At 41.6% G+C, this 18,129-nt stretch overlaps 2 protein-coding genes across 6 annotated transcripts in view; one reads left to right on the plus strand and one right to left on the minus strand.

Moving 5' to 3' along the window:
- The window catches only part of CUL1 (cullin 1), a 307,965-nt gene that overhangs the window by 193,967 nt on the left and 95,869 nt on the right, over positions 1–18,129 (minus strand). The gene's annotated exons all lie outside the window — the stretch shown is intronic.
- Positions 8,267–18,129, plus strand: part of EZH2 (enhancer of zeste 2 polycomb repressive complex 2 subunit) — a 52,904-nt gene continuing 43,041 nt past the window's right edge. The window contains exon 1 of one of the 5 annotated variants that reach the window (XM_061464602.1): positions 8,267–8,896. In XM_061464602.1, the coding sequence (XP_061320586.1) occupies positions 8,862–8,896 (35 nt within the window). In that variant the 5' untranslated portion in view covers positions 8,267–8,861. The remainder of the gene's footprint in view (positions 8,897–18,129) is intronic. The other 4 variants (XM_061464604.1, XM_061464601.1, XM_061464605.1 and 1 more) reach the window with 4 other exon arrangements.

The raw sequence follows: 18,129 nt of genomic DNA on the forward strand, positions 1-18,129 counted from the left end.
AAATGTGAGAATTAGGCACATGGAAGTGCAGTGGTAAAAAGCCACAAAGCAAATCAAAGCAATAGTGAATCACATCTGTTCCCCTCTTCAGACCATCTACCCCCACCTCAAGATCCCAGCAACTAAACCTAACCTGAAGCAACCTCCAAACCCTCCTCTTTGAAACTCAGTCCGTCTCATAGAAATGTTTTTCAGCCTTCTCTGTTCAGTAGCACTGTTTAGAATTGGTAAATTGGAGACTCAGTGGCTCAGAAGAACATTGGCCAATTTTCAGCTCTTAGTAAACTGGCTGCTAAAGGTAGCCTTAGATAGGAACACTTGAGTTTTGATTGAAGAGATCGGTTTAGAAGACTTTTGCTCTTTACCAGTCAGTTTAAAACACAAATTGAAAATTCTCAGTTTTCTAGAAAACTATAGTGCCATTTAAAGCTTTTTCAATATTTTTTGCCTTGGTTTATCTCTGGGCTTGATCATTTTTTGTCATGAGACCTGAATGTAATCCACCCTAGTATTACCAGTGCCTGAATAACTAGAACACACCTATGTGACTTCCATCAGTGCAGAAGTCACAAATTTTTACATCTGGCATTGGACTCACACGTACTAATTTTGCTCATAAATTCAGATAGTTCTTTTGGATAGGCAAGCCCACAGAAAATCCCCAACTTGTTAAACTCTTTAAAGCTAGTCACATAGGTTAAGGCATCCACATCAAGATCAAATACAGTTGGGAAGATGGCAGCATACACTGAACATCAGCATTTTGTTAAATCAGTTTGTTTGCCAAATCATGTCCTTCCCTGGATGACTGCCATCCCAAACCTTGGGGTTTGACCGTAAGATATATGAAGAAACACTGCCAGCTGCTCAATTTACTGAAACCTTTCAAGAGAGTGCAGTGCAGAGGAGAGGGCAGATTTTGGCTTGGGATCAGGAAATATCCTCTATTGGCACTATCAGCTGACAGGCAAGAAAAAGCCTGAAAAGCTGTAGGATTAATTATGTAATATACATATGTTTCCCATAACCTCAATTTTCAAACTCGGAATAACTTACAGTAATTAAAAACATTTCCCAGCTCAGGTCAAGACATTCAAGTTGCTGATAACTACTAATGCTGGTAACTACTGATGCTTGATATATTTTCATCTACCTTTTCTACTACTGGAAGTTACAATTATTAATTCTTATTTTATTTTTTTTTTTTAGAAAAAGAGCAGGATATAAAGAGTCTTCAGGAAAAAAGCCAACAAATCCATGAGGAGGAAAACCTCTAAGTTTTCCAAGATTCTAGACTATTTCTTTATATCCACCTATGATCTGATTGGATTTTAGCAGCTTAATATTGACTCCTATTCTCTTAATTGCTTGAAGCTATGAAATGAAAAGTGACAATAGAACATGATTTATATGTGACAGATCAAGGGGTTTTTTTTCTGCTTCTGTTTATGCTGTTTGGAGGAATAAGCTTTTAGGGTGCCAAAATTATTGCTAGCCTTGTTAACTACTTTGGAAGCAAAATAGTTGACATAAGGATAGCCAAATCTGTTCCTTTGTGAAAGTGTAACAAGACAGAAAATCATTTCATTGTCAGATAATGCTTCAGTTTATATTACACAATTAGATCTGCAATAAACTACAAACAGATTTGGTAATGTCACTTATCACACTGGAAGCAGTAATAGTGCACCTTTCTGCTCCCTGACACCAATGGGCTGAAAGCAACCTGCCGTGGAACAGCCGGTTATCCAATGCAGAGTTACCCATAGGCAACCAGAAATAGCCTTTGGCACATTATTATTCCTATTTTTTCATTTGCCTCTAAACCACATAACAAGTTTAGCTCTAGTCTACATGTATTAATATTCCAAACACTTGGCTCATTAGTCTAATCCAACGATGGGAAAGACCACACAAATGTATGGATTGTTCGGCAACCCTGACCCCACTCATTCACACACATGTAATAGCCCTGCCATTCACTCCTGCATAGAAAAGAGCACAAAAGCAAACAATGCCCAGCTCCCTTAGTCACTTAATTAGTTAGTCACTGTTTTACTCACTCGGTTGACTCAGTCCTTCGTACTTTCATCCTTAGAATCTCTTCTCACTTTCCCGTGAGTAATGTCAATTAAAATTCACTTAAGACCCACATAGATGGAGAAAACCAGAAATACATCCTCAGTCTGACAGATAGGAAACTTCATTAAACAATCCCTCAGTGTGACTTGGAAGCATTTTAAGGTCTTAAATAGAAATTCAGTGCTGCTCAGGCCTTGCCTAGCCTTCTCTTTTCCTCCTTTTTACCTTGCTTTCTTTGGGAGCGAAAGATGGGATTCTGCAGTTGGTATTATTTATTTAAGTAAGCATTATTGAGAGCAAAATGTGCCCTTTTGCTCTTAAATTATAGACAAGGTGTTAACACTTATGTAGTTGCCAGCAATCCATCCTTCATGGAGTATTTCTCAGCATCATTCTGTTCAGACACTCATTTATTTCCAGATTTTCTTGGCTGAAGTCCAGTTCCCTCAATTTCTATAACTGTGTGTTTTACACCCAGCGTGAAGTCTTCAGGGAGGAAGGTGATACATAACATTTTATTATCGTTAAACCAATGACCTTTCTTATTCTATGATACAAGTTTGATATAAAATCAAATCAGTGATTCTTTTCATTAGGCACCTGACCGGCGTATTCAATTGACACCTAAAATGTAATGTTGTCTGCCATCTCTTGCAAGTCTTGCATCACTGCATAACAGATTTTAATGTGCATGTCTGCCTGTATTTGTAACACGCACAAATCACTGCAATGGTGCTCCCTTCTGTCATAGAGCACAAAAAAACCTCTTATCGTACTCTGACTTTAGAAATGGAACATTATTTTCCCAGTAATGGCTTTCTCAGGCCAGCAGAGAGGGATTCTTGCTTTTACCATTTTGATCTTCAGAGATATATGTATGATACAGAACGGTGTATTTGGCAGAAAGACTGCCAAATAACTAGAAATCCTTACAGCCAGGAAGTAAACTCATTGACACAATGTCTGAGCAGTGAATGGGGCTGAGTAATCCTTTTACAGAATTTGCATTTATTTGTGAATGTCTTTATTGAGGGCTAAGACTGGAAAACAAAAAGCCAGGGGTGCTGAAGGCTTGCCTTCTGTCAGTAGGGACCAGCACTTCAGCCCACTACAAGTCTCCACAAACATGCAAAGAAGGAAAAGGAACAGGGCAGCAACTTGGTTTAGTCCTGCATTTAACAAAACCTTTCTGCAGCCCATGCCCAAGGGATGAAACTGGGAATAAACTATCATTTGAAAAGGCTCCTGAATCATGAGAAACACTACTACAACCCAGAAACATATTCAAATAGGACACACATTTTGTACTTTGTGCATTTCCATAAACCTTTGTGAAGAACATCTTATTTTTATGACTTGCATTAGATGGAGTTTATTTAATGGGTGGATGAGTATCATTATCTTCTTACTTTCACTGTAAAGTCTTTACCATACATCTTCTTAAATTGACTTTTTTGACAATATAGTTTGCTAGTCCTGGCAAGATTGAACAGATTATTAAATTCACTTTCCAAGTGTAGGTATTCCCAGTGTTTCTTCACTCGTGAAGGTGAAAAGAACAGGATATTTTCCCAGTTTAATCAAGTTTATGTTGCAAAACAGTATTTTCATTTTTACCATTTTGAATTCACCAACCTGGAGTATGTCAGATCATGTGTATATACATATGCACATAATATAGTATGCATTATTATCTCGTATTCAGAAAAGGTAGGTAGGCTCAGTGCAACTGCAAATACCTCCCAGTATTTTAGATGTTAGGATTAGATAATTTGGCAACAGGAAAGGACTAGACCTCTACAAAGGAAGAGCTAGCTGAAAGTAGGCATTCCATAAGTATCAAAGAGGGAATGAGGAGTAGTAGGTGATGCTACAGACGGAGGCATAGCAAATTCACACACAGGTGGATGGTTATATGTGGAGGTAATACTTCTGAGAGGTGAAATGATGAGGAGAAGGAAAGAGATTTCATAGCTGCATTTACTTTTGCAAACAGTCTGACTTATTACTGCATATGTGTACTGTATATTATGCTTTCCAGTCTGAAGAAGTACTTTCTGCAGCCAAACAAGATGATTTGGCTCTTGTCAGTGAACTCTGTCCATCTGCTAGGGTAACTTAGCCGCTGCCACTGAAGAATTTTGACACCTTAGAAATAGAGTACTCAAACAGAGCTCAGGCTTTTAATCTTGGATTGGGCCTGATGGGAGACCATCCATCAATGCTCATTGAATGCCCACTTGAACATCCCAATTTGCAGCAGAATCCTCCCTTGTGAGTGGCACACCCAGCAGTATCAGACAGCTACTCTGAGAAACACACCTGGAAATGGGAACAGGGCCCTGGGACTTAAGTTCTCAAGCATATGCTTTCATGACAAGTTTGCTACATGAGAACATTTAGTCCTTTAAGTGGTTTGAATATAACAGCAAATGTAGGTCGGGTAAAGAATGAAAAGAAAATGGAAAAACAAGCAGACAAGGATGGGAAAATATTTTTCTTACACAACTTAAGAAGCTTCTGTGACCGTAAAATACACAGAAGTAGATTATCTTAAGTGAAATCATTACCTATTGATAGTTCTTAAAGTCATATTAATTTCTAATTGAAGCCAGGCAAAGTCAAATAATCTCTTTCACAAATTGAAATGGATGATGACATGCAAGAAGCTTTATCTTTGTGTGTTAAAAAAAAAATTAATGGAAAATCACTTACATCGCTTCTGTTGTTGTACAAAAACACCACTAGAATTTTCCCTTTGGCAACATTTCTCCTCAGCCAAAAAGATACTATCCTGTATTCGATACAGTGCCGTAGTTTGAGTTGTTTGCCTCTCACTTCCACATTTGTTTGTCTGCATCCCCTTTCCTCAACAAAATCTCCTCAAACTCGGTAGAGCTGAGGTGGCCCAGCATGCTGTAAGCATTTATACTTAGCGTATTATACACCTTCATCATGATACATGAGGCAACATTTAGTGAAAGGTCAGGTAGCTTTCCATTCCTTGCAGGAACAAGCCTGATGCTTTTGCAGAGCTAAGAACCAGCTGCATGTGTTACCATTCACAGCACCGGATGCAGACAGCCTCTAAAAGGCACATAGATCTGTGCATTTTCCTGCAATCCCATTTAGCAATGTACTTACTGTTATTCTCCTTTTCATGGATGCAGCCTATTTAATTGTCATGGTGCTCTGGTGTTATACACCTACACTTGCCACTGTATACAAGGTTTGCACCCTGGCCGCACACACCTCCCACCCTTCTTTGGTTATGAGTGGGAGAGAAGCAGGGGAGGGCAGAGCAGGAGTCTCGAGCACAATATGTGAGAGCTGGCAGGTCTGAAAACCACTGTGCACGTGTTACATCATGCAATGAGCTGGCTCCTTGTTCTCTTCATCTAGCCCAGTGGCCACCATGTCTAAAGTTACATGATCTGATTATTAAATTCACTTCTACAGAGAACCATATAGCCAATGGAAAAAAAAAGTGGTCAGAAAAGGTTTGCAAAACAGGACGTAAGGTTGCACTTCTGTCAGGGAAATTGGCCCGTAAGTATCATTGAGGTATTAATGGAAAAATGTTTTAAACCATAGCTGATCTCAAAACAGCCTGCTACAAAACACAGTCATTAACTGGTTTTAAAAAGTTAACACGAAAGAACTGCTTTTTTAATAATAATGTAACAAGAGGCCAGCTCTTTAAAGAGGCTATGTGCTGGCTTCTATGTAATCATTGCAGTGTGTAACAGTTTAAAGCTATTACAGATCTGCTGGTTTAGGCTGTACATACATTTCCACGTATACAAACATCTTATAAAATCCTACCAAGTTCACAGGGACTAAAATGCAGAATTTAAGCCACACAACAAGCCAGGGTATCAGGAGAAATAGGGATGAGTGTTAGGAATCAAATAAGTAGCATCTGGAAGGTCCATCTGCCAAAAGCAGATACAGGATGCCTTTCTAAAGTAAATAAAATAAATACAAAAAAACCCTGAAGAAACAAAGACCACGATCATAAGTGGCCTGCTGGATGGAGTGTTATTTGCAGTGCTACATGCTTTGCTTGCCGGGGTAGGTATAACAAGGACAGAGTGTGCATCTTCCTCCTCCTCTCTCCACCACAGAGCAACTCGGCTCAAAAGCAACCAGACTGAATCTCTCGAGGTGTGAGTAATACGTGTCCAGCAGACCACAGGTACCACACAGGAGACCCACCCAAAAGCTGCACACGTATTTGTTCCAATGCCATTTGGAGCACAAAGGAAAGCAAGGCTGTGATCAGCAAGATACAAGGCTTATCTACAAGAATTACAGATTAGATACCTGCATGCCTGCTCCAGGCTGCTAATGGTGACCTCAGCCTACCTGTGCTTGTCCTAGACAAAGCCAGGTGAACAAGAGGAAAACTGGCCAACTTTTGTGCTTATTTCAGGCTAAGGCAGTTCACTGATTGGTCTTGCTTGGTTCCCCCAGCCAGCTAGAAGAAATACCACATGATTCTGACTGCAAGAAAATCATTAGGATAATAATGCATAATGGATAATCTAGGATAATAATGCATAATAGATAATCTGTGCTTTGGAAGCCCCACCTTATCTGAGATGTCACAAACCGTTTAAAGTACCCATTCAGCAATTTGTTTTGCTTTGTAGCACTGTATCTGGGGGTTTTTACTGTGTTCAAATGCCACTCTTTTGAATGGGTGAAAAGAGGCACAGAAGTACACCCCATTGTAAGAAATCACAGTTAGGATGCTGTTAAACAATTACTTTTATAGCTAATTGATGTCAATGATCTAGCATGCGACAAAGCCTTGTTCCACTATTTTAGTAACACATACAATACGAACATACACCTTTCATTCATGTGCTGGGAACATGGAAAAAGCTCTTCCACAATGTGTTAGCTAGTAAAAAAGGCAAAAGCTTTCAACACTTCCAGGGTGTCTAAACCGAATCTGATACATTTTTCCAGAGTCTAATTTTAATTTGTCATGTAACACGTATATTTCTTCGATGATAGCTACTTTTCTCAAAAGCACTATTACATGCTGCCGTTGAGAATTCACTCCTTTCAGAACGACCCCTCACAATACCAGATTTCATAATTCTTTCACATCTTCTTGTCCCGTTTCTGCCTAAAGATCTGAATGTCTCTGCACAAAGCAGATCCTTGTCCAAATAGGTGTTCTTTAATCACAGAAACACAGCAGAAATAATAAAAACCATTTGGTTGATTTACTGTGAAAACAAAGTCCGGACAGTGCTCGTTGTAACATTACACTGTCGTGTACAGCAAAAACCAGCTGCTAAAACTCTCCTGGTTGTATAAGACAACCTGAACAACTGATCAGAAAATTGGCACCTAATGAGGTTCTTTGCTGTGGAGTTCATCACTTTAACATCCTACAGCGAAGCCTTGGTAGAAAAGCTGTTTTGCTACAGAGCAAAGGGGAAAGAGTAACTCCATCTGAAACGTGGTTAATTTTCTAGCTAAATTAGAAAATCTAGCAGTAGTTTCAGGTATAACAGATGAATAATCTTGTGTGCAAGAGACAAAACAAAGCAAGCTGTGCTTAGGTCTCAGACAGCGCAGGTTTTTCCGCCTCATGGCTTGTTGTGCCCCTCGTGTGAAGCTACCCTGTGCTTATTTAGCATTTCTACTCGCTGACTAAAACCAGGTCCCACGGAGTGCAACTCTAAGAATCAGACTAAATGACAAACCCTAAGTTGTGAAGGGGCTGGGTAGCCATTTTGGTGGTGGCAGCCATCTTGGGGCAGAATAGATTGAAATAGCTGAATTTCCAGAAATGACTAACATGTTGCAAATGTGATCGTTTTAAGATACTCCTTCCAGTTGTCAGCCACTGTGCTAGAACTGGAGGCAGGTTATGACAATCTATTGCACTATGATGCGTGACCGTAAGAGGGAATATTTTCTGCCGCACATATTTGGGCTCTTAATTCACAAAACACCAGAGATTAAAGTATAAGTTACTTGCAGAAACCTCTTTTCAAAGCCATGAGGTAAATCAAGAGCATACACTGTAGGAATGCTGACTCTGAAGATCTTATTGCAAATTTAATATGCGATGAAGTCTGTAAACGTTAAGTACTTACACATGGAAAGCACACAAGCACATCACCTTTAAGGAGAACACAGCCTCATTTGACATACAAGCCAAATGCATGATTTGGGAATCAGGTTGCGCTTGTGATTTATTTCCCCTGCAAGAAACTTTAACCACTCAGGGCTTCATTACAGCAGCCACTGCTCGTGTTGGCGTTTTGACACTCAAGATGCACCCAGGTATTCATAAGGAAGAAGGGAGATGGTATTTGGTGAAGAAGGATGACGGGAATACTGCGGAAGCAAGGCTGCAGCTCACATTTGGGATGTGCGGGAAAAGGATACGGTCACAAGGGAAAGCAAAAGCACCCGTTAGGAAACTTATCTTTGCCATTTTATTTTTCAGATAGGATTAAGAAAGGCTGAAGTGACAGAAGAGCGAGATGACAGCAGGAGCAGGAATCCTCAAACACAACCTCAGCAACAAGATTGATGAGCAAGTCTCACAGATTATAAACGAGGGAAAACGATAGCAACCTCCGAGGCTGGAGACAGCACGTAAGAAGCACCGCGATGTGGAGCGGGCACCGTGCTGCTGCTGTGATTTATCACCGCTCCCACCACAGGGTAGGGCAGGGCTCTGACAGCCGAGAAGCCGCTCTGGATGCGGAGCGGCGAGGCAGAGAAAAGCCAAGGGGAGCGGCGCGATGCACGAAGAAGGGCCCTCGCCGCTGAAGTTTGGGTAAGCGAAGGTCAAACGACGCGACACGAGGGCGCATCGCGGAGCTCCGCGAGTGCCTCAGCCCGCCGACAGCCGCGGGGTCCGGGCAGCGGCCCGGCCTGGAGCCGGCCAAGACCCTTTCGATGTGGCGCCGTGAGGGCGGGCGGAGGGGCGAGCCGGCGGGGGAGCAACAGGCGGGGAGCAGCAGAGCGGTGGCTGAGGGGAGCGCCCTCCCCCTGTCCCTCCATCCGTCCCTCCCGCCCTCTCCCTCAGGGCTGCCCGCTCCCGCGCGCGGCGGGACCGTTAAAACCGTTACAGCTCCCACTTTCGAACTGATTCAAACTCGGCAGCCGCACGGCCCCTCCCGCCGCCCGCCAATCCTCACCCCCCCCCCCGGCCCCCCTCCAACCCCTGCACAACGGGAGGCGGCGGAAGGTTCCAACTGCCCCCGGCCCCGCCGTGGTGGGGGGGAGCCGGGGCGCGGGAGGGGGGAAGCGCGAGAACAAAGAGTCCCCCCACCCCTCCCTGCCCCCCCCGCACGTGTGGAGCGAGCGCCCGCCCTCCGCCCCGCCCCTCCCGCTCCTGATTGGCTCAGGGTGCGTGTGCGGGGTGGAGGGGGGGACGGTACCCCTGTCCGCGTCCATCCAATGGAGGCGGCGCTCGGCGCTCGCCAATGAGAGCGATGCCGATTGGGCCGCCGCGTTTGGCGCTAGGTCCGGGAGGGTGAATCCGGCAGCCGGAGGCTGAGGGGAGGGAGAACGGGCGGGCGAGCGGAGCGGAGCTGGCGGCGGCCGCGGCGGGGCGGCGGCGGGAGGCCGGGCCGGCGGGTGAGTGAGAAGCCGGCACCGCGCGGGTTCGAGGCGTTGGCGCCGGGAGCGGTTATTTATAACCGGCGCTTTATAATAGGGGGGAGGGGGAGAAGGGGGGCGACGGCTCCCGGGGAGCAGCCGCCTCTCCCGGCCCCCTTCCCTGCTTCTCCTGGGGGGCGGTGGCGGGGAAGGGTGAGGGGGGTGCGGCGGCGGCGACACAGGCGCGCTCCCGGCCGGTGACAGCTGGAGCGGAGACATGGAGTCTGAAGTGCCCTTTGTCTAAGTTGGCTCCGTGCAGCCCGGCCGGCCGCTCCCGTGCCGACCCCCGCCCGGCTGGGGGTGAGCTCGTCCTGCCCCCTCCTTCCAGGGGTGAAGGGTGGAGGGAGAACAGGGAAGACCCGGCGGTTTCCTTCCCTTCCTCCCCGTTCCTGCCGACCGCATGCGGCGGCTTCAGGCGCCGTGTGGTTGAAGGGGCAGAGCGGAGGTACATGTGCGCCTAACGTACGCCGGGTAAGGACTCGCCCCGGTGGTGCGAACGGCACAAAGCTCCCCGCCGCCGAGGCGGGCTCCAGGGAGGGAGCTCGGACAGGTCCACTCCGGGCTCGGGTGCTCTCAGCCTCCCGGAAGCCGGCGCTCGGCGGGGTAAGCCGGGCGGGGAGGCTGAGCGCGCCCCGGGCCGCCCGCCCGCACTCCAGTGCCCTGGAAGCCGGTGCTGGTTTGGGGATCGGCGCCCGGCGGGGTCCCCGCCTTTCCTTGGAGGGTCCCGTTTTAGGGAGGGAGTTTGAGGGCGAGGCGGTAAATCAGTCTGGTAGTGGCTCCGGCGAACTTCCTATCTTAAGGATTCGCAGGGCACCGTGCGATCCTCATCTTCCAGAGCGCCGCAAGAAAAGTTCATAGGGAGCTGGAAATCGCGGGGTTTGGATCTGATGTTGCCAAGCACGGGTCAGAACGCTTTCTAAAACTAGGGTATCTGGGGAGGTGTGAAGGAGAGCACTGAGCAGAGCTGTCCTAGAGCAACAGATGTGTGACTAGATAAAGCCGAAAAAAATCGGCGTGTTGTGGTTACAACATTAGATTTGACATTAGCAGGTATTCGTGGTAATTTGGAATTAGTGATTAGCAGACAAAAGAAAAGCAGTCGGTACACAGATGCAGCAGGAATGGGGTACTAAACTTATACATTCCTCAAGATACATATTTCTAACTTAAGAAGTGCTACCTTTGTTTTATTGGGGCTAGAGAAAAGTTTGCGTGTTTTTTTTTTTTTTTATTAAATGTAGAGCTGGAAGTTCAGATTCTTGATCTTTCTGAAAAGAAGCCTGTAACAGTTTGAAGAAGGTTGTTTAATTGTTGGAGGATAGGTTCATCTTTGTTTAAGTCTAGCAACTGTAGTTTCAGCTATTATGGGTTTATTCTTACTAATACAGATTTCAGTGAAGAATTTTACCAGGATTTTCAGTGTAATCTTCAGACAGGTTAATTTTATTTTATGTTTTTTTTTAGGGGCTGGCGCATTCAGGTTCTTTGTGATTTATAGAAATTAAAAGGTCGTTCTTTGTTTGTCCCTAGTGTCTATATTAAATTGAGAGTCTGGGGAATGTTTATTTGTGGTTAACAATAAAGCATCTTCAGAAGGGTGAGTATTACTTGTACATAGCGTATTATAACTACTCTCACTTTAGATTATTAAATTGAGAATGTTAAAGATCTACAGAGTCTTTCAGAAATTTGCTTCTATGATTTTAGGAGATAGGACTCAAAAGTTTAGGGTGACATGTCAAGTGCTTTTTAACTTTGAGAGCCAGTGCTTTATCAAGATTGTTACATCAAAAATGTTACATTTCTTCTGGAGTTTCCTTTACCGAAAATAAAAAAGAGAGGAAAAATAAATTATGTTTTTTCCTTCCTCTGTCTACATGAGGAATGAAAGTAACAATTAACCAACCTCTGGAGAAATATGTGACAGCAAAATATTCCGTGAGATGCCAACACTTCTTTTAATCTGGAACTTTGGAAGAATTCGAGTTTCTAGCTTAGGACGCAAATTGGTGAAAAAAAGAAATGTTAGTTTTTTAATATGTGATTCCACCCTGACACTGAAAATCCACATCATCAAAAGGTCATAAAATGTCTTTGCTCAGTTTGAAACAAGCTAATGTGGTAGTGTGTAAATTTAGGCCACAGACTTGAACTTCAAGCTCAATTTTTTCCCCCTTTCTCTATATGTTTAACTCTCCTGCTGGAATTACCACAGCTGAAATAGGGTGATTTTGTTGCAGATGTGCATTCAAATGGATTTTTGTTTCTTCTGTAACATTGCAACATTCCTAGGTGAAATGTAAATATACTCCTGTACTTCTGCTTACCTCCAAAGAAATTTGGGCTTAGCAAGAAAGGAATTTCTGTAGAGCATTATTGACTGCATTAACTGCATTATACATAGAGTGCAAGCTAACTGCCACTTTGTGTAAAGCAGTTCATGTCAGAATAAGCTACATCTGACATCCAGTGCACTCCAGCAATGCTCCCAGAAAGTTGGTGCACTCCAAAATTGCTTTTGAAATTAGACAAGAAAATCTGTTCTTGTTACCATTCACAAGAAGATTCAGCCTCTTGCTGTGTGTATCATGTACGCGTTCACAGCTATAATGTTGAAATGGAATGATTTTAGGTGACTGTACTACTTTCATGTGATTGAAGAGAGTTCTTTTTAAAAATGGCTGTAGTACTGACAGAAGGTGGATTTAATAAGTGTTTGCTTTTTATTGTATGTGAGCAAAAGGGCTGTGGGAAACTTTAAGTGTTGGCTATAATCTGAAAGTTCTGTAGCTCTGCAGTTAGTGTTTATAGATGCGTCTTAGCTGACTTGAGAAGTGTCTGTGAAACTTAATGGTGGGGGTGGTATAAAGTTTTCCCCAGCAAAGATGCTGAAAAGCTCAGGAGCAGGACCTGGCCTTTGTTATGCAAGGGATTTTACCGAATCAAGTAGGTCATCTTCACAGGATGAACTTTCCAAGCAAAATTCAGTTTATCAGATTTTTAAAAACATGGAGGAAATGGACTGCAAACTGTAAATGTATTTCTTAATGCTTTGCTGAGGTGTTTGAATAATACTTGCATTAGGAAGCAAGCCCTCTGTTGACAGAAGATGTAGCAGAGTAATTGGAGGTTTATTTTAATGTTAAAGATGCTACCAGCCTTCTGTTCCTGCTGTCAATAAGGTCCATGGAAAGAAGTGCTGGGCCCTTTGAAATGTCTGAAGACAGCATCTATGCTGTCTGTATTTATAAAAGTAATTATACATGTATCTATACATTTAGCATCTATATATGACTTGTACAGCTGTTCTAGAGTGGCTAAGTCGATCTTTAAATGGGCGAGTTACTGCAGTACTGACATAGTTTAGGTTAGAACTTCAGTTAAGTGGCAGGGTCTGGGAGGAAGAAAGGTGAGACAAAGAAAAACCTTGTATAAAATGGATGCAAAACAGGGAGAGGTGCTTCCCAGGGGATTGATAAAAACATTGGTTACAAGTTAGCAGAGTGCTTGGGTTTGTTTGTTAGCTCTGAGTATATACCCAAGAGTTTTGTTGAGCTAAAGATTGAAAGGAAAACAATGTACAGAATTACTAGGCAGGTATTTTCATGTAAAAAAAAAAAAAAAAAGATGGAAGAGGATGTCTGTTAATGTCTCTGCTGCCTCCAGAAAAAAAAATGTAAACACAAACCAAACACCACCACCCCCCCACCACCCCCCCAGATGAATGTGGGTCGTGTCCTTATTTTAGGAATCTTTTGACTACCTGACAAAGTGTGCATATAGGGTTTTTCAGCATTTGTGCTTCCACTCAATTTGTGAGAAATACTGTTGTCTTGGAACAGTTTATAACACATGCTATGCTTCCTTTCTAATGGTAAAAGCAGTAGTACTTTTAAGGTGAGAAGACCATTTGGAAATCTAGATAGTGTGCATGTTCTGAATGCTGTAGATAAAAATAACAGCGTAACGATGTGAGTGGATCATAACGATATTGTCATTTGCTTGAAAATGTTATGTAGTGCTTCCAAAGCTTCTCATTTGCATATATAGGACCTCATTAACGAAGGAGGTAAAACTGGTGCATTACTGTGTGCAAAGAATGATTTCCTTGATGCACAATTGAAGAGGAGCTTCAGCATTTGCTATTAGTTTTCTTTTTTTATATATGACTGATGTTGTATATATAATTACACAAAGTAGCACAAATTACAGTCCACATCCTAGATTTTCGAGGATGTGAACTGAAAATAAAACTTTACAGGAGTGTATGATTTCTTTATACTTTAAAATTACTTTTTAATCTAGAACCAGGCCTGTTTCCCTTGTCAGTTTTTGTTGTATCTGGCTCCTTCCCATTCTGCCTTTTACGTGGTTGGTTCAGTTTTTCCTGCCATACGTTCTCTTTTTCACAGCCTGCATGCTTGGTTTAAATTCCAATCAGATGTAATTTAAAGAACAAAGTATTTGAAAGGAAGGGAACTCAAACCTTAAGACTCATATTTATTTTTATTTTATTTTATTTTTAATGTGAGCTGGTTTCCTTTCCATGTTTCTGAGCGTGAGTGGATCTGGCAAGCTTTATATTTTTGGTGTGTAGCTGTCTGATTTAGTTTTTCACTCGTAAGATGAAAAATTCTAGAGATGAAATTCAGTTTGCTGCTTCTGTCAGAACTTGGGCAGATGTGTATTACAGATGCTTGATTACCTGTGAAACTATACCATGGCAAATAGATTGAAGCCATTAAGTTACTATTGTCTTTTTTTTAATCATCTCCCAGTTATATGTCCACTAGTTTGACATGTTTCTAGTGTGTATTTATTGCTTATGTGTTGAATCTGCTGTTTAACTATTGGAAGAGATTGACATAAGTTCTTTTATTCTTAAAATAGTTTAACCGTTGCTGGTGTTCAGTTCATCATTGCTTTCAAACTGGGGAGACATAACTGGTGCCCAAGCCTTGCTGTTCGTAGTTCTCTTTCACAGCCTATGAGAATTGTTTGCTTTTATTTTTTACTGGATTTTTTTTTTTTTTGAGGGGTGGGTTGGTTGTTTTGGCTTTTTTATAAGATAAACTTCTTGTTTATTTCGTCCATTAAATTAAGCTACTGTTATCTTTTATTTTTCCTTTATAAGCAACATTTTGTCTTGGGTAGGGATGCCATACATTAGACGTAGTTATTTTGAGGACTCTAAAATGAGAGTAGCATAAGTAACTCTTATGCTTTCATCATTTGAAGTTCATTTTGAGAGTTTTTCAGACAATTGGCAAATACCAGCTCAGCTTCAAATTTTGCCAGACTTTTTTACAGTAAATACTGCATACGTGGAAATGTAATTAATGTCTTTCAAAGTTCAGGCTATTTGTGCAGGGAAAGAAGGGTGGAATAGCTGTCAAACCACTTCGCTGTTGTGTGGCAGGGTTTTTTGCAGTGGGGGTCGCTTCTCTGTGTGTGGATTGAGCTGAAGAACCTGTGGCTATTTTAGAGTTTTTAGAGTAAAAAAGGTGTGTCCACAAAACAAGTTCGGGTGGAATAGTGAGTGCACTTCAAATTCACACCCTAAATTATTTTGCCTGTGGAGACATGCCTAAAGTGTTCCCAGCAAGTGTTACTTTTCCTGCCAGATTTATCCAGGATATCAAAAAGCTGAATTTTAGGAGATGGAGGTGTTGGGCAACAGGGGTTATTTGGAATGTGTGTGGGAGTCATAAAACTCTTCTGGGTGTCTTGTGAATGACTGTGAAGGGAGAAACTGAGGTACACATCTGAACTACTCAAAGGTGAAGTTCAAGTGTTATGCACAAAAATTTGCTTTCTCCCGACAAATAGCCAGGCTTGGTCCCACGTAAGAAATATAGAATGGGTTTAACAGTGACTTGTAAAAAGCATGGTCAAAACTGGGCTTGAAACTTTTTGTTACTGTCCTGCTGTTTGGAGATTTAAAAGGTTTTATTTGTTTTTTAGTCCAAATAGTCCTGTTTGTGTGTGCAAATATAGTTAAAAGTATTTATGCATGCAGCTATCTAAGTAAAAAGTAAATAGCTGCATTACTTAATGCACAGTGTTGTGTTGATGGTGCCCAAACTGAAGTTGATTTCATGTAGTGCTAATATTGGTTTGATCTTTAATAGAGAATACTTGGTCATGATCTCCCCCTTCTGTCTTTCCCTTTCCTCCCACCCAAATGGATGAGTACTTGAACTTGTAATTTTTATTTCCAAACCAGTATTTTTCTAAAAGTACTGAATATTAAAATATTCTGGAGCAAAGCAATAATATAAGGAACTTAGAAGAATTCTCTTTGAAATGGTTACTCTTATGCCTTGCATAGTATTTAGTAGTTAGTTCATGTCTGATTTGGTTTCTCTGAATCGTGAAACTGTAGGGGGATACAGAAAAAACTTAATTTCTCAAGAGAATACCTTTGAAAGTTGCAGGCTTACATATGCAGACTGATTGACCACTAGTAAAGGTTTCCCTTTTTCTTTTAAGGGCTGTCTGAAAACAAATTATGCTGGATTACTTCTTTTGTTTTACTCTTGTATTTGTTTGGGGAAATGTGTTGGAAATCTAATTATTTGTATTGAAATCTTACTTTCCTATTATTAAACTCTGAGAAGTAGCTATGCCATTGTTTTTTGACAAATAAATATTCTAAATAAAGGACTCCCACAAGATGAGATAATGTCAGAGTAAATCCAAAGGTAGTGTACTATTAGAGAAAAAAAATATCAGACTGATGCCCTCCTCTTTTTTTTATGGCTGGTAGACAATATGAAATAAGCTTGTTTTCTAGAGCAGTTCTGTTGCTGGATTTTGCTCAGGTAGTTCATGTTTAATTAATATACAGGTAGTGCCAAAAACTTTTAAAATGGTCAGGGGATTTTGTAAAGACTGCATTCTCCCCTTTTTTATCTTATTACTTGAATCTTGGAAGCAGATTGGTTAAAATTACGTGGATATTAAGAAAATTTTGGTTATATTTTCTGAAGCCCTTCTGAAAGGTCTGAGCTATTTATAAACTGAGCTGCAAAGTTTTTAACATGCTGGCCGATAAGGTAAGAGATGTTGAATACCTAGTAGTTGCTTTGCTTTGGTAGTTTTCTAACCCATAAAAATAAAGTATTCTAATGTAGAACCAGTAAGAACATAAATTAAGATTCCTCATGTTTTTTCCAGGAAGGAAAGAGGAGTGGAGTGAAGGAAAGTTTTCTTCTCTTTAGCATCCCAAGAGCTGCTTGACTCTTCATTCTTTCTTTCCTCCTTGTCCTGCTTAGTTTATAATGGTGGTACAAACTCCTGAAAAGAATATTCAAGCAGCATAATGTTAAACTACCTATATGAATGAACTGTTAGAGGAGAAAGCAAGAAATAAAATACTTGGGGGGTGGGGGTGTGCAATTTATTTTCTCATTGTATTTTATGTTTTAATCAGGTGGGGAGCGTGATTGAGGAAAATGTGAGTTCTGTAAACCCTAGAGTTTGCTTGTTTTCTGCCTGTCTTGTGTGTTAGTAACTGAACTGCTTGGGTTTACTCTGCGAGGTGAGCATTTCAAATAATAAGTGGTATGAGTTTCAGTATGGATTAAGCACATTCAGAAATTGATCTGCAGGCTTTGGCATTTACTGCTCTCACAAGGAGCTGAAAATTGAATGTCTAAGGCCATAGTTCACAGTGTCTTTAGATGGGGACGGAGTGGCTGGATGGTCACTTAAGTCAAAAGTAACAAGTATTTTCAGCCAGAGGACTTCCTTGCTTCTGTCAGTTTCTGGCTGCAAAAGTGCTTGTGCTCTCAGGAGGCAAATGATAGCACAAGTGCAGGAACAAGTGGTAGGTAAAAGTCCTTGTTTTTGTAGCAATATCGGCATAAAGTAGAGGTCAAAGCCATCTGGTCCTCCAAGCAGTTTTTGTCTGATATATGTGGGAAATAAACAAGAAACCGTGTTTGAATAGATTCATTTAACTGTAAAAACAGACTAGAAACAGTAATAGATGAAAGAAGGCAGATGTTGTGATCAAAGCAAGCAGAAGTCAGGAGGTGGATAGGGCCACTCTTCTTGGTCCTGCCAATTGACAGGATGAATTGGTTTTGTTTGTCAGGACTTCCTTGATTATTATTTGGAGTTCACACTGCAGCTTTTTATAATGCCAGAGGACTTACAGTCTTAAGGAATCTGTTAATCTGTTACAGAAAGCATATATAACTTGGTGATCTCTAAACCATGTCATATTTGATTTATGTTTGCTATTTATATCAGAAGTTACTGCAGAGTATGTATGCAGAGGGATGCATCAGCCTTGTTATTACAGGAAAGTTAAAAAAAATCAGTCATTTGGAGGAAATTCTGATGTACCTGAGCTAATCAGTGTAAAGGTATTGCTTATGTCATAATAATTTAGTAACC

Source organism: Pezoporus flaviventris, unplaced genomic scaffold (assembly GCF_033815535.1).
Source record: "Pezoporus flaviventris isolate CSIRO_AGI_PZ_B2104156 unplaced genomic scaffold, CSIRO_AGI_Pfla_v1 ptg000037l, whole genome shotgun sequence".
Taxonomy (NCBI): domain Eukaryota; kingdom Metazoa; phylum Chordata; class Aves; order Psittaciformes; family Psittacidae; genus Pezoporus; species Pezoporus flaviventris.